We start from the raw sequence: 16,973 nt of genomic DNA, 5'->3' as shown, positions 1-16,973 counted from the left end.
AGTTTTTCCGTATTCCTTAATCCTCAGAATGTTCTTATATAAAAAGCTTAAAATTTATTCATATATATATATATATATATATATATATATATATAATGTGAAGGTGGAAAAGAGACCTAAAAAAAGTGAAAGGGGTGTAAGCATACATCTCAAAGGCAAAACTAGAAAATCTTGACAGTAATTCAATTCATAAGAAAAGTAATATATTCCACCAGTCCAACTATAGGTACAAAATTTATTTCACTAAGTCAGGCTGAACCTATGTGCTTAAGATGTAACAGTTACAGTGTGTATACATGAATCATTTCAAAACATATGAAATAAAAATAATTTAATCTCATCTTCATAACCCCCAAATTAATTTTTATAACCATGCCGTTTAAACTCTGATTAATTGATTTTCATTACACAATATTAATCAAAATATATAGTAGGAAGTGCCATAAAAAGGAGAACCTACTGTATTAAATATCAAAATCACAAGACAGTTCAGAAAGGAAATAAAAATAACTGAAACGTTTAAAAAAAATTATTGTTCCATGTGGAACCGAAAAATTTTGTAAATAAGTAAATGCTAAACAATGCAGAAATATATATTCAACCTAAAACTTTCTAACTGTACAAAAATATTCTATAGAAACATACATGCACTATGCAAATTCATGACACAAAAGTCTTTAAAATATTGGATAATTTGCTTTTTATGCATTCGAGAGAATCAGCATTAGACAAAATGTTAAACAAACCCATGATACCTACTTTGGCAATCAAACTATTTATAAAAACTTGTATCTTTGAGTTGTATTAATGAATATTGCTAATAATAGTAAAATGTTTAAAGAATTATTAAATATAACAGAAATAAATAAATTAAAAAATAAATAAATTACAGACCTACTGTTCAGATCATTAGTCAATTAAAAAGGAACTATAAGAATACATAAATAAAATAAAATATATAATTATGTTTCACTGTAAAATAAATGTTACTTCTTAAAAAGTCTAAATAGTTTTCATTAAAAAAAATCATCAGTTCATTTCACTAATTAAAAATGTCTTAAAACAAAGTTTATCATTCACTTGAAATGAATTGCTAAAATTAACACTTCTTTAGTATCACCGAAATGTTACTTAGGTCTTTTAATTTAATTTAAACAAAAAAAAATAAACCTTCCTTCACAAATTGTTTATAAATTGGAAATTCATTTAAAATCAAAACATAAAACATTTATTTTAATTTGGCGACAAGTGCATCGATGAACCGCAATTTGGCCTTAGCATTTTTATATTCAAGATAGAGGGTGTCCAATGACTGCCTGTCTTCCTTTTGTGGCTTTCTACCAGTCTTTGCTTGAAATTCTTGTTCGTATTCTCGGAGGCTTCTTCTAAGACGTTTTTTTTCTTCCCTAGTAGTCTTGGCTAGCTCTAACAATTGATGCCTGAAATGGAATGAGTAGTTACTTTACTTTGGACCACAAGTTGAAAATACATACATGACAATGATTTAAAATAATAATTATATTTAGAAATATTTATTTTATTAGTATTCAGATATATACTTTTAAATAAGCCAAAATCCTCAAAACCAACCTACTACAAAAGATATGAAAATATTTAATCTAGTTTTTTGGAAAATTTAAATAATTTAAACATAACTGCAAAATCTAAGAGTATTTTGGACAGAGTAAGAAAGCTGAGATTAATTCTAGATGAATTTGGTTTTAGAAAATTATTTCTATTAAAACTGCAGCACTTTCAGACCAATTTTACATCTTTGGCTCTTTCTAGTCCCTTGTACAACTGTGCTTTTTTCATCTTGATCAGATAATTTGATAGGAGTGTGCACCCTAAGGATATAAAGTTACAGATCCTTCCTCTTATGTGCAGTGTACAAACTTCAGGGCTTATTGGGACATTTCTTATAACAAAGCTCGAAAAAAAAAACACTTCTGACAACGAATCTGGTTCCAAACATGTAGTTCCTTTTGTCATAGCTATAATAAACTGCTTATACAGGGTGTTTCAGAGCCAAATTTCCTAAATAAAAACATGAATTAAGAATCTCAAAATCAGAAAAAAATTTCAGATGAAGGAATGTCCATTAGCACTTTGTTTAGGAGATATTAACATCTAAAGATTTTCATTGTTAAAAATTATTTAGGTTATAATAAATAAATTAATATGTGTTCCAACTACTTTATTAATGAAGCATAAACATTAACATTCTATATTTGATGTTGTTTAAAGGTTAACCCAATTGTTAAGACAGTCTCGGCATCTTTCTTCTACAGTATCAATGGCTGAACAGCACTGCATTTGTGTTATTGTTAAGCAAGTCTCAATTATTATAATTATTCATAAAAACTTAAGGTAATTTTTCTTCAAGGTTTGCATTGGCCTTTTGTTTGATCAAACAAAAACATCTAGTGGTGCCAAATCTGGAGAACGTTACAATAAAGTATATTCAGGACTGATTGGCCATTGCTCCTGTGGAACAAAAATGCCGAGCCTGTGTTAATGATCAAGGTAATCAGTTTGAGCTTACATTACAGTTGAATGTTGATGCTTACATTTCATCAATGGAGAAGTTGGATCACATATTAATTAGTAAATAATTCATAACAATAAAAATCTTTAGATAGAATATCTCCTAAGCAAAGTCTTATGGGTATACCTTCAGGAGGAATTTTTTTCTTACTTTGAGATCCTTAATTCATATTTTCAGTTAAAATCTTAAATCTGAAACACCCTATAACTATTACCTTATATATATAGTGAATAGTTGCATAATTAAAATAGTTTTATGATTTTTAAGAGTTAAGCTAAAAAAGAAAGAAGTGTAGAAATTTAAGACTTCTCTTTTGCTTTCCCAATTAAGCTGTATTAATGTTTAATGAATTTTCTCAGTTCAACTTAGTTTCTGAATGAAAACAGAACATTTTCACAGTAGTTTTCATCAAGCCTAACTCTGAACACTTACGGAGGAAGAGCATGAAGATCAGCAAGGAGTGACTCAGAAGGTGATTCTTCTAAAGTGTCAGAGGAAGCGGTAGCTGCAGGAGTTGTGGCTCTAGGCTGGGCTGGATTGAATTCCATTGCTTCGTGTTCAAGAATAGTTCCTAATTCAGAAACACTCTCCTTCACCTTTGACTAAAATAAAAAATAATGCATTCTTCAATGAGATTTAATCGGGTCGATATATTTTTAAAATTTGTTTGTATAGCATATGAGCTTTCTTAACTATGTGTTATGTCCAATAACAATATCTATTTTCGTAACTATGATATGATAACAATAAATTTTCATTACAAAAAGTAGCATTCCAAAGATTTGATAAACATTTAAAATTTTTCAATTTATTTTATTTTATACAATTTTTCAATTGTATTTTTTCTTTAAATTTTTATATATTTTTTTAAATTAAAAATAATATGATGAAATTTCTTTGACTTAAGTATTATGCTAAAGAAATAACAAAACAACATTTTGAGTTTTTTTCCATTAGATTGATACTATAAATAAAACGTTTTTTCTTACAGGGGCATGACGGAGAAGAGCTCTTTTCAGGGCCCTATAGCGATCATATAACCCACGGACAAGCTCACGTTCCTCTTTGGACTCTGGTCTACCATAGGCTGCTTCAAGACCAAGCAGAGCCTTCTGCATAATACACTTTTCCTCTACCACTTCATCAGGACTCATCTTTTCAATCTTGTCACTACGACCAGCAGCTGCACGCTTTTCTGCCAACTTCTGAATGTGATTAAGAAACAAAAGTCATAGAATAGAAAGAAATGTATAATGTATCAAATATTGCACAAGTTAAAAATAAAAAAACAATAAATAAATAACAATGGAAGAAATTACCTTTTCAATATCCTTGACTACAGCCTCTTTAATAACTTGCTTAGACTGATTTTCAAAACCCATGATCTTACTACATTCTTCTTTTGTTGCTAAAAGAAAAAAAAAGAAAAGAAATGATAATCAATAAAATACAACTATATATATATATAGTTGATCGTATAACTTAAATATAAGAAGATGGTCATGGTTGCAGTCAAAAAAGAACGAAAAGTTTTAACTATTTAATGTCTGACGTTTCGCCCCACTTTGCAGGGCCTTCATCAAGGCTGTTTAAAGCGATAAGTTAAACAGACATCGACACTGACAAACATGTCTGTTTAACCTATCGCTTTGAACAGTCCCGATAAAGCCCTGCAAAGTGAGGTGAACCACCAGACATTAAACAGTTAAAAAATAAAATACAACATTTTAGTACATTATTCCAATACAATACAAATATATAATTTCTTTTTTCTCCTTCATTCCCTCTGTAAACTTACAGGAACCTATTTATGAATAAAACTGAGATGTTTTTCATTAAAAATTAATTAATTAAAATTATTAAAATAAAATAATGTGAATTCTTTGTAAAACTAATTTTGACATCAGGAATAGCTTAATTTTTGCTTCTTCATGACCAATTTAAACAGTATTGGTAGAAAAAACTGCATTTCAAGAAAACACCTCCTTTATTAAAGTAACTAACTGCTTTTAGCATTCTTGAAAGTGAAGAAGTTAAAAGGATTAGTAAGAGATTCATCATTGTGATGCTCCTTCACTCTTTTACTTTTTACAAAAATTCTATTCAGGCTTGATTTTCAGCAATGTTTTTATTTCATAATCATATTAATAGATTTTAATAATGATAGAGTGTTCAATTAATTTATTTTCACTAAAGTTACCAACTTAACTTAGAAAGGTATCAACAAATATTTTTTGTTTTCATACTTTTACAAAAAAAAAAAAGTTTTAATTCCAAACAAACACAAGTAGTATATTTTATAAAACTTACATTTTAATTGCTTCCGAAGTTTACTCAACATAGCACACATTCTCTTAGTATCAGGATTGGCCATTTTATCAGCATGAGAAGGTTTGAAACCAAATTCTTTTTCGAAACCATCTTCATATTTTTTCAGTTTCCGCTTCAAGCTAAACATATATTGAAACTAAATTAGCATACTTACGTTAGTTTGTATAGAAGAAGCAACATCTGTTATAAAAATGTAAAATATTCCAATTTTGTAATAAAACAGTGATTGAAGAAATTGAAATGTTCATGTAAGATTTTCAAAACAAAAACAAAGATAAAAAATGATTTGTTAAGTCTTTTAAAAATCACAATAAGCAAATATAAATAGCAGGAGTACTCAATAAAAATACTTTGTTATATGTTTAGGATTGTTGATTTGAAGTAGTGGTTCTCAACTCGTTTCATGTTAGCTGCTGACTTTAAATGGAATACTGAATGTTCTCAAAAGTTAGCAAACATATCTATAGATAGTTTATTAGTATTAAGGCAAGGACTAAATTAATATGCCAATATTTTTGAACTGAGAGCTATTTGACATTATAAATAAATATTAAGGAATGATATTTTCTTTATAATAAATTTATTGAGACTTATAAAAAAATTAGTTAAAATATAAGTGATTGTAAGTTGATAATCTATATTTAAATAGTTCCTAATAAAGTTAATATGTTTTTTTTTTTCATTTAAGAAGATAGAGATAATTGGTACTTGCTACAGCAAACAACATGAAAAATTCAGGAATTTTTGGAGATGGTTCACATCTTGAAATTTCTGCCTCAAAAATGAAGTTTTTTTTTAGAATCATCCATTTATGTAACCGATAACATGCCTGTTTTGGGGTAATAAGTTCTGTATAGAAAATAAATTAAATTATGCTTCTTTTTAAATATTCATAATTAACTAATTCAGTGTGTTTACCCTAAATATATGAGGAATCCCAAACTAATATTTTCATGATTATGTATTTGATGTAGTGGCAAATACAGTCAAACATCATTTATAGAGTACTAAAATGGATGATCTACTAATTGTATATTGTTAATATCTATACCTAATTCTTTTGTTTATAACATTTGTAAATGTTGTTAAACTTTAATATTTAGAAATAATTTTAATATTACTTCTAAACACTTTCATATTTATAAATAACTTAATTCAATTCATCAATATCAAAACTATAATTAAAATTGATTTACAAGGCAAAAGCAACTTCTATTTTGATATAGATATATTATCTCATACCTTTAACTTTTTGACTTTTCAGGAAAATCAGTCCTTTTCTTCAGAAAACCATTACAATTAAAAAATGATCAAATATCACACCTTTATCTCTTAATTTGATTAAACCATATTTCATAAGCTACAGCTTTAAAAAATTAAATACCTTAATCAAATTAAGAATTTAAGTAAAAGTTGAACTATTTTTTTCATTTTTAAATTGTCATGGTTTTCTGAAGATGGTGCAAATTAAAATTAATGCAATGAGTTGTTATGCAACATTTACTATGTTATGTGTAATGTTATATTTACTATCTTATGCGCAATATTAAATTTACTTAGTGATTTGTGTCGTTAGATCTGAGATGACAGGATCATCTTCAGGCTGCATAGCAGTAAAAGTCCTCTTGCTCATAACAATTGAGTTACGGGGAGACACCAATCTCTCTTCTGACTGTTATAAAAAAATATAAGTACATTAAGGTATCTTCTTGATAAAATATATTCTCTATAGTAAAGAATAAATGAAATCAAATATACAATAAAATAAGTTATAAAATAAAATTACAGGAGTTAAAATGTTGTTCCATGCAGTCACAGGTTCATTATCACTTTCTTGGAAAGTATTCATATCTAGAGTCGGGCTTGAAACTCCAGATATTGGTGAAGGTGATCTTTCTTCTTCTTGTTCAGGCTCCTACAAAAATTATAGCATAAATTAATAATCAATTATTGTAGGCACTTTTTAACATAAAATTTCACCATTATGAGAATTACAGACAGTGGCAGAGAAATGAAACTCCTGCCTGACCTTAAAATGCTATTAACAATTTTCAGAAGGGGTGAAGAATAATAACCATCTGTAATGCTTTGACCTTAAATCTGAACACCTATTTTCAGTACTATATTGTAAAACTAACAAAGTCACTGAGTAAAATGTTGTTTAAAATTAAATTCTTCAGAAGGGGAGCAAGCAAATGGATCCTAATATTATGCACTAATTTGAACACAATCAGAAGATAAAATTTTGATTAGATATACAAACAAGAAAATTAGTTATAATAATAAGAATAGATTGAAATTAATGAAAAAATGCATTGTTGTGTAGAGGCGTCCTGATGGATTGCTTCCAGCCACACGTCCTGCCTATATTACTCCTAAAAACTCGTCCATCAGGAGCTGGAAGGTTATGGGAGCTTTTTTGAGGCTAAATGGCATCCTTGTAAATTCATAGTGTCCTCTCTTAAATGTGAATGCCTTCCTATGTTGATCCTTAGGGTGCATTTTATTTTGATAATAACTGGCCTTCAAGTCCAATGTGCTGAATACCGTCGCCTGCTCAGCCTGTCCAAAATGACTTCAAATCTAGGGATCGGATACTTTTCATCTGTATTTTTCAGTAGTTTGACCCGGCACACTTTTTCACTGCCCACAACGGACTATTGTATGGGGAAGTGCTGTCAATAATTATTCCTTGAAGTTTTAAACTTTCCAGCTCTTCCTAGATGTGGTGACATAATGCCTGCAGGTACCTCCTTTCTTTCACATATGTCACTTTGTCTTGTTTTAGTAAAATCTCATGGACCGTCCTACCTGTTGTCCTAAGCATGTCCCCTTATTTAAAAAAAATATCTTCAAATTCTCTTCTAAGGCTTTGTCTCCAGTCCTCGGCCTGATTGATTGATCCAACCCGAGCACCTGCGTTCTTCAACTGAAAAAAACATTTGTAAATTTTACCTCCCAACTTAATCTTCCATTTTCCCCTGCTATTTCTAACCTAAGCTCCCACCTTCCCTAGCAGGTCACATTCCACAATTACTTTGTATTCCCTTGGCATACTTCCTATGATATGGACCAGCAAGTTTTCCTTACTATATCCCCACCTTGTCCATTAGGCACCTCACTGCTGCTATCTCTATTATAGACAGACCACTGCTCTTCTCATTCATGTTATAATTCAGCAATGTCCGATTCCTCATCTCTCCCATTCTTCGCCTCCATCCACCTCAGTTCCCTTATTTCCATCCTCCTATTTCCACTCTGTCCCCTTGACTACTGCCTATTTGACTGTCTCGATTTCTTAGTCTCCCTAATCATCATAAATATGTTCTCTTCAGGGGCCCATCGTCCTCTTCTAAACTTACATTAATCATGCTGCAAGGTGTCTCCTCACCTACTTGAATCTGATTAAGGATGCTCCTCTTTATTCTGCAGATGACCACTGCTTTTAATGCCTCCGCATCTTCACTATTGAGTAGATTTTCGAATTAAAAAAATCATGGAGAAAATTTATTTATCTTCATTCAGCACCAAACTGCAATTATTTATTTAACCATTTAGATCAATCAAAAGTTACGTGGGGCTAGTTTGTGACAGTAAACAATATTATGATATAGAAAAAGGATTGTATTAAAAAATATTCAACTTACTAAGATACACCCCAGCAGAAATGATACATTTAGAAAAAAAAATAGAGCCATATTTATACACATTAACATTATGCCATGAATAAAAAGTACGAAGACTGAAAATCCCTGAAAATAGATTACCAAATTCATCAGCCAAAGAATTAATTGAAAAGAAAATATTTAGGTTCCAAGATTTTAAATCACATGTTAAAAGTATTAAGATAATATAAATAAATCAAAAAATATTCCCTTCCATACAAAATAATACAGATGGATTTGTTACTAAAGAATATTTTGATGTCATTTCCAGATGTCAATTATTATAAGATACATGAAGAAGTTAAACAACCATTAGTTCTTTGTAAGTTATTCATCAAAGAGAGGTAAAATTCTCAATAAAATCAAAATTTATCTAAGTTTTGAAAAAGTAATGAAATAATAGTGAAATAATCATAAATAATTTAAATGTTAAAATTATTTATTTAAGTAAGTACATAAATACATGTACCAATAGAGTGTTATCTAAGTAACCTGAAAAGTATAAAAGAAATCTTTTTAAAGTTTAAACTTTATAAATTAACTGAAGAAGAGCAAAAATTGTGGAGACAGAATTAATATTATTCATGGGAAGTTAGGGTAGAAATTTAATTTTAAATATGTGGAAATGTTAATTGTTGATATCAACATTATGAATTTCATTGTATAAAATCTAAGGAACATCATATATTATTAATATATTAAGGAAATTTAAAATGAGTGAAGAATATTAATGTAAGCAAAACCAACATAGATTGTTGGCAGGAACCATTACACACATTCTGATTTTGAAAAAAGTAAATATTGTTTTAAAAACAATTTTATCATAGCCTAAATGCAATTAATACTAACTTTGAATGATTCCTTGTGATCAACAGTAGGTGAATCATGTCGTGTGCTAGGAAGACTATTATAAATGATAGTACTATTCAGATGAAAAGATTGGTGCTTAAAACTGTGCTTTTGTTTATGTCCAGATGTGGAATCATTTTCCTGAAAAAAATAAAAATATTTTTAAAGTAATGTAATGATGCTTTAGATGATATGATTAAAGGAACTAATAATAGAAATATATAAACTACTTTTTTGTTTTCTAAATTAAATCAATAAGTTTTAGAGCATTATTTTCTACATATAAATCTATATTAATACATACATATGATAAAACATGATTTATTCAAGGGGAAAGGAAGATTAGGAAAGAATAAGTATAGGAGAAGAGGAAATTATGGTAAGAGAGATTTCTAAAAATGAGGTTTTATGAATTGAATTACATGAAAACACAAAAATTGATCCAAAGTGAACTGAGGTAACAATTACGAAACAAAACTGAAAAGAATGGAAGAGAAAAAATATAAATAATAAATTACATATATTACAAAAATGAAGTAACCAGAGGTATTAGAAAAAATATGTTTTTTCTTGACTAACTATGGGTTACACGGATAAGTATTTATTATTAATAGACCATTTATAAAGGGATGTATCCAGAGAGAGGAAAGGTTAATGGGGCCTAGGGGCCAGGTGCCATAGGAAAATTAAATAAATGATTTATAGGGTGTAAAAGAATTTATAACATAAGGGAGCTCCTGGACTCCCTTTACTTTTGGAGGAATTCCATACCTCCCAAAACATCAGGCAGCCATAAAATCTAAATAAGACATGCCTTGTAATATTGTATCAACCAGAACGCTATTCTAAGATAAACTTCTTAATATGATTCATGCTACTTAAATGAATACCAATAAAAAATAGAAAATTAAACTGAGGTAAACAGGTGACTAACTTTTGCTTGAGAAGATCTATAATGTTTAGTTCGTCTTCTCCTTGCCTGAGGAGCAAACCGCTCACTGTTACGCCTTCTCTCATGCTCGCTGTCATCATACAAATCGCTCGCATAACCAACAGTAGTAGTTAGCTGTTCCCCTATGTTGTATTCCTCTTCTTTCCTTTGTGGAGAGCAGCAGTTGCGTTCATGTAATGGCTCAGTAATTTTTCGACTCTAAGAGAAAATAAAGAAGACAATCATTTTAAAAATTGAAGATTTAAATTCAAGTGATACATATAATAATGAAAGTTAAACATGACCCTTGTAGACATGGTCTGATGAACAAGAGGGGTGGATCTCCTTCTGAACTCCACAGGTCAGTCTAGAAATTACTGTAAATGTCTAAAGCAGGTTTTAGCTAAAGTTCCTTACTTGCCCACAAGAGTTTCTTTTTTTTTTTTTTTTACTGCCAAGGAAAAAAGAATTATTAATGGGACTGTAATCAGAAAATTAAAAATTGTCAAATGAAAACTAAAAATTCCTAATTCATTTTTAAAATATATTAGTGACATTGAGGTTTTATTTATTATTAATTAAATTATAATAAGATACTTAAAATTTTTATGATAATTTCTGGAACTGACTGAATATATCAATCGTGGCAATGTGGATCATTTCAAAAATAAAGAATAAAATAATGTTTCTAAACATAATTTTCTTCAGTGAGTATTTGCCAATTATAGTGGAATAATTATAGTGGAACACGATCGGGATAACGAATCTTAAGGGGTTTTCAAAATTCAATTTGTTATAGTCAGGAATTCATTTTATTGAACTTTATTATATATAAGTATGGATGACTAAAAATTTGCTATATAAAGCAGGGTCCACACTATGGCGCGGTAGGCCGGGTGGGCTGACCCGGGCGTGCTAAGCCCGTCGGGCACGGTTGGGCCAGCACGACGTCCACACCGAAACGAAGCCGACCGGGTTATTTCTACCTTATTATATTATTATTTTAATTTCAATCCAAAACTCATTGGATCACTTCAAGAATGGTGACTTCGTTGAAGAGTACTTTTTAGAAGTTTTTTTAAAGTGTTTTCAAAATGACTACCGACTATGACGTTGCTATGTCAGCCATGGCTTTCCATGGCAAGGGGATTTCAACGAAATAATAACATTGAAGAATTTTTTTGTATCAAATTGTTTCTTGTGTGGAATGTCTTAGTTCCAGTTTCCTGTTTGGAGACCTTCCCCTCACTAACAATCAGTTTGATCAATGTAGAAGAAATGTCAGTTGCATATAAGGTTAGATTCACAATATTTTCAAATTCGAATTTAGCCTTGTTTGTAAGAAAAAAAAAATGTTCTTTGAAAACATTCACTATGAATAATTTTCAAAATGAAAGTGTAGAAAATTGCTCACTAGCACAAGGTTATTTGTATATATAATAAACAACTAAACATAATAAACTTCTACTAAATAAGTACTATATCAAAATTATGGAGGAACAAAAATAATATGAGTTAGGAAAAATAAAATAAAATAAACTTAAATAGGCTTTAGGGCACCCCAGAGACAAGAATGAAAATAATTTTTTTAATAATTAAAAAAAATCTTAACAGCTACAACCAATGAAGAGCCAGGGGTGTTTTGTAGGCCAGGGGGGAACTTTGTAAAGAAGTACTGTTTCTTGAACAATGGTTGAGCAAGGAGGTGAGTTGTTCATGATCACACTCAAACACCAAATTTTTCCCCAATTAAGGGTATTCACTTTATAGGACTAAGTGGACACAAAAGGGTTCCCCCGAACCCACAGGGTTGACTCACGGCTACAGTAACAGAATAAATAATTATCTGCTACAGCCAGATTTGAACTCGAGTTATTGGTAGCATTAGGCCTTACCCATTGAGCCATCCCACTTCCCTTTAATAATTAAAATAAAATTTTTATATGTTAATCATAAAAATTTGATAACTTTATTTTGTTATAAAAGAAAGTTTTCCAATTAAAAAGGTCGGTTCTATCAATAGGTAGATTCTCCACATGTTTGTATCATGTCCCTATCTCACCTACAGCAAATTTACTTGTTGGATATATGTTATACAGTTGTAAATAACAATAAATAAATGATTAAAAAAGGTCAGAATAGCTTTTTCATCATTTATATTGGGTACATATTTAACCTATATTACAAGGTTAATATTTTTCGGTTGATAATAAAATTTTGATTCTGAGAAAATATTGTTTTCTCAAACTTCCTTCTTAAATACAAAACTTTACTACTTTTGATAGTGGGAAAGCAATATTTAATTTCAAATATCTTTACAATATACATTATAAAGTTTATTAATTGAAATTATCCTTAAAATTAATTTTAAAAGTTTAATTTTGAAAACATTATATTTATTAAGAAAAAAATTATAAAAATAATCATTAATTTATTTCTATATAGAAAGATTATTTTTAACATGAAAAAAAGTAAAAATAGGTGGAATGATTTAATTTTGTTATAAATTTGAAACTTTTTTTCTTATACCTTATATCAGGTAAAATTTAAATTAATTTATCACTGTTTTACAAATATAATAATACTTCATTGATATAGGAGGTATTAATAATTTCACACTTTAGTGTTAGTAAAGTTTATTTTTAAGTTGAAAACTTGTTTTCAATGAAAATTTTTAATTTAATCATTATAGATGATTATTATTATTATATACAGTTATAAAATATTAAAACTTAATTTTAATTTGATTTAATCTAGACTATATAAAAGTTAGGTTATAATAAAAATACCTGATGAGTTATGTTTTTAGCTTTTGAGAAGTCTTCATGACTGTTTACTCTCCTCATAGAATCTCGACCATCGCCAGATATCTTTTCCTCAGGTTTCGTAAAAGGTCGCTCCTCACTATTAGAGCTGAAAATTGAAATAGAAATATTAATTTTTAACAAAAACTTAAATAAAACTTGTAAATATTGATTATGGATGTTCAGTAGTCTTGGACCAATGGACCAATATGTTTAACCCAAAGACTAATCATGCATAAAACAACACTCCATGAGGTTATATTAAATTTTTGAAAACTATATGATAATTCCTTATTAAGTTATAAGCACAAGATCACCTCTCCAATTCCTGTAATATTTTTTTTCTTATAACATGTTCACCTACATGATTAGTACAAACACAGTAATAATCAACTATAATTAAAACTATGCTTGACTTTATACATATTGTGAGTTTTTTGGACCAATTGGTTAATGTCTGGTATGAGTAAACATAACTTCTTGCTAATTTCGGAGTCAGAATACTAATTTTTATTGCCTGTTATAAAAATATATTTTGGTTTTTAAAGAATTTCAATTCTTGAAAATAAAAATCAATTTTAATCAAAAAGTTTTACAAAATGACTATCTATCCAAATTTCTAAGTAAAACACTAAAATTTTAAATGTCAATATTTTTTCTCATCCATATTTTTAATAATCTTATAATATTTTTGAATGTTTTGTTAGAAGTTATTCCATGAATTTAGTTTATAATTCATGAAAAAAATAAATAAAATGAAGTAACTAGAAGCATTAGTATGTTTTATCCACACTAAGGTAATGACAGGTCTGGACATAATAGCCATGTTTGACTTAGTATTAAAATAAGAAATATAGAAGAGAAGATAACGTGGCATTTTTCAAAAATCACTTTTGTTAGACTCAGGAAATCCTAAAAGGCTTTCTAGTAGTTATTTACAGAAATCTTCAAACCAAACCTTAAACTATCTCCTTGTGACATGGGAGAAGAATATCTAATGCTGTCTTGAATCCATTTTCTAATATCTGACCTTTTTTCTGGTGACAGTAGCTCGTCAAGATCTTCAAATTTAGCTTGATTGTTGCAATTTAAGAACACCATATTGACACCTTATTGGGTTCATTTAAATCTTGTCAGTTTTGTTAGGCCGATAATGTGATGTTTCTCTAAAGTGTCATGTTAAGGTTAAGAAAAGTTATCATATGATTTTGACAGTTTGATTATTACTAAGTTATAAACAATTATTCTTTTAAGCTAAAATAAACACTAAATGTGATAACTACTCACTCTGTTATGAAATTGCTTGCAAAAATAATTTAGTTAAATACATTTTTAAAACTTTACTGTATTGTACTTATATTTTGCATATAAAAGTACCTAATTATTTTTCAAAGATTACTTGAAATTATAATGAAAATGTAAATCTTCTCCCAATCACAGATAACCACAGCCAATGGCTATTAAAATTAACAAATTTAATATAAAATTAAAAAGTTTTGATAATTCGCAAATTCATATGCATGCAATAATTAAACATACAAGCAAAAAGGACCAGCATAAAGGCACTAAAATGTCTTAGGGCATGCAAAGGAGCTGTAGTTAAATCCTGAGGCTCGAAACCTAAAGTAATTTACTGGTTGTACATATCAGCGATAAGACTTATTGTCTTATATGGTAGCATTGAGGCTATGGCCAGCAATCTCTGGCTTGGCTTGGGAAACTCCTACGACTGGAATACATTATGATGAATGGTGCCATGGCATGGTGATTGCTGAGGGCAAGACTGGGCTATTTTGGAGAAAAACCAGGAGACAATAGTAGCCGGAGATGTTCCTAAAAGGCTCTTGAACAAAAAGAAGTAATACAGTTCTTAACATGGACAAGATCACCTTAAGGTGAGTAGCAGGACTATATACAGGATACAGGATGTCAGCTGAACAAACATCTTTAAAATATGAGATTAATAGAGTCCCCAGTCTGCAGGTTCTGCAGAAAGAATGATGAGACCACTTATCACATCATATGCAGATGTGATGCACTGGCTAGGACACAATTCTTCACCTTTGGACGAGATCATATTGCAGGTCCTAAGCTTTGTGAGAGAGTTGATCCATCTATTATTGTTCTTAAGTCAAAAATGTGGTACTGGGTCTACTTATCTGGTATGAAAGATGGTTATTCCTGCTCAAGGCTTCCCTCAACCATTTCACTTAATCTTCTTTTGAGAATACGGGTGTATACCTTATAAATCACCGAGGACATATTAGCCTGCATTTATCACAAAGGGTTGGATTTCCTTTTTATGGATTTTTATGATTATATTATCCTCCCACTCTTTGGGTATTATTTTTTTTTCTATACAAATTCATTGAAATAAACTCTGCAATACTTTAATCATATCTTCTCCTCTATGTTTGATAAGCTGTGATTTCATCTCTATCTGCTGGCTCAACCACCTTTATCTATGAAAAAGAAAGTTCTGCCTTATTTGCTTAAATTGTGTTATCTATGTCATCTGGCCAAGGGTCTGGTGATCTAAGCCTTCTTTTTAGATCAAACCATTCATCTCTCCTTCCTCCTTTCCTAGAGAAAAAAGGAAAGAATTCCTCTTTCCTTTCCTGATGTACTATGTATCACCATAATTAATATAGAAAACATTGAAACCATTTTTATGAAAAAGAAGAAAAATGATGATCTAACCTTTTACACTCGAATGGCGACAATATGTTGACACGGTAAATTCTTTGGTAACTCAAATGTTACTGGTATGTCATACAGAAAAAAAATCTCGAGTGCAAAGGACTAAAAATTGGATTAAGTCATAAATTTTGTTTCAAATTAAGAATTATAATTAAGAATCAATCAATCTAATCAATCCTTGAAACATACTTTGACCTACTGCACAGTGAATCCAGGTTGTTGTTCTAATCATTGAGTTCCTTAAATTTTGTTAATTGAAACCTCCTATTATACTATTAAAACTTGGTGGCCAACTTTAAATCTATACTAATTACACCAAAAATAAAATAAACCATTCACTTAAAAAAAAAAAATTGAAGTTTGTATAGCAAGCTGTCCATATAATTTTTTACTGTAGGCAAGGGGTTTCCTTTCTCTCTAGGAAAGGAGGAAGAGAGATGAATGCTTTGATCTAAGAAGAAGGCTTAGATCACCAGACCCTTGCTATACAAATATAGACCTATCCATATAATCTTTTATTGTAGGGATATTATATTTTATATCTAAACAGATATTGATAGACCATTATGGTGTGGCAAAGGCCATGAAATCTATTGATTTTTGAGAGTGTTCTGCTAATTGGCAACAAAAATATAATTTTACCGAATGTTTCAACCAAAATCAGAAGAGAGATTAACGAGTTAAAAGAGAAATTATCACAGGTTTTCCAAAATAAGCATAAAATCTGGAGTTTATTATTGCAGTAAATGAGCTAAAGAAATAATTTGAAATGAGAAAAAGATTGATTATTTGATCTACATGTGATGAAAAATATTTCATTAACAGCTTAAAATTAAGTGTTAGCTTAACATTTTCAGGTGAAGGGGGAGGATTTATTAATATCATGTTGAGTTTTGAATAACAATTAACAAATAAAGTACATATAACTATGAAAATAGAACTTACCGAACAAACTTCCTTTCCATATCAAGGGATGTTGAATCCTGTCTTTCCTTTCGCTTTCTCTGCTTTTGATTTTGGTTGGGGTCAAATACGATTAAAGCTTTCTGCCTATTGTCTTCAGAAATGTTGTTTAGTTCAGTTTTAGCAGAAATATTCATACCTGTCTCCCTAAAAAAAAAAATAAATAAATAAACAAATTCCAT

The 16,973-nt window shown here is 29.5% G+C and overlaps 1 protein-coding gene across 5 annotated transcripts in view; it reads right to left on the bottom strand.

Moving 5' to 3' along the window:
* Positions 1-1,171: 1,171 nt before the first annotated feature.
* LOC106687166 (protein FAM13A) overlaps positions 1,172-16,973 on the bottom strand; it is a 92,800-nt gene continuing 76,998 nt past the window's right edge. For all 5 annotated transcript variants that reach the window (XM_067051554.1, XM_067051557.1, XM_024360827.2 and 2 more), the window contains 11 exons: positions 16,774-16,938; positions 13,114-13,237; positions 10,328-10,543; positions 9,394-9,534; positions 6,666-6,794; positions 6,436-6,551; positions 4,859-4,998; positions 3,868-3,956; positions 3,538-3,753; positions 2,981-3,150; positions 1,172-1,439 (listed from right to left, as the gene is read on the bottom strand). In XM_067051554.1, the coding sequence (XP_066907655.1) occupies positions 1,229-1,439; positions 2,981-3,150; positions 3,538-3,753; positions 3,868-3,956; positions 4,859-4,998; positions 6,436-6,551; positions 6,666-6,794; positions 9,394-9,534; positions 10,328-10,543; positions 13,114-13,237; positions 16,774-16,938 (1,717 nt within the window). In that variant the 3' untranslated portion in view covers positions 1,172-1,228. The remainder of the gene's footprint in view (positions 1,440-2,980; positions 3,151-3,537; positions 3,754-3,867; positions 3,957-4,858; positions 4,999-6,435; positions 6,552-6,665; positions 6,795-9,393; positions 9,535-10,327; positions 10,544-13,113; positions 13,238-16,773; positions 16,939-16,973) is intronic.

This window comes from Halyomorpha halys, unplaced genomic scaffold, assembly GCF_000696795.3.
Source record: "Halyomorpha halys isolate HHAL.00 unplaced genomic scaffold, Hhal_1.1 Scaffold920.1, whole genome shotgun sequence".
In the NCBI taxonomy this organism is placed as follows: Eukaryota; Metazoa; Arthropoda; class Insecta; order Hemiptera; family Pentatomidae; genus Halyomorpha; species Halyomorpha halys.
This window is presented reverse-complemented; position numbering and strand designations above follow the sequence as displayed.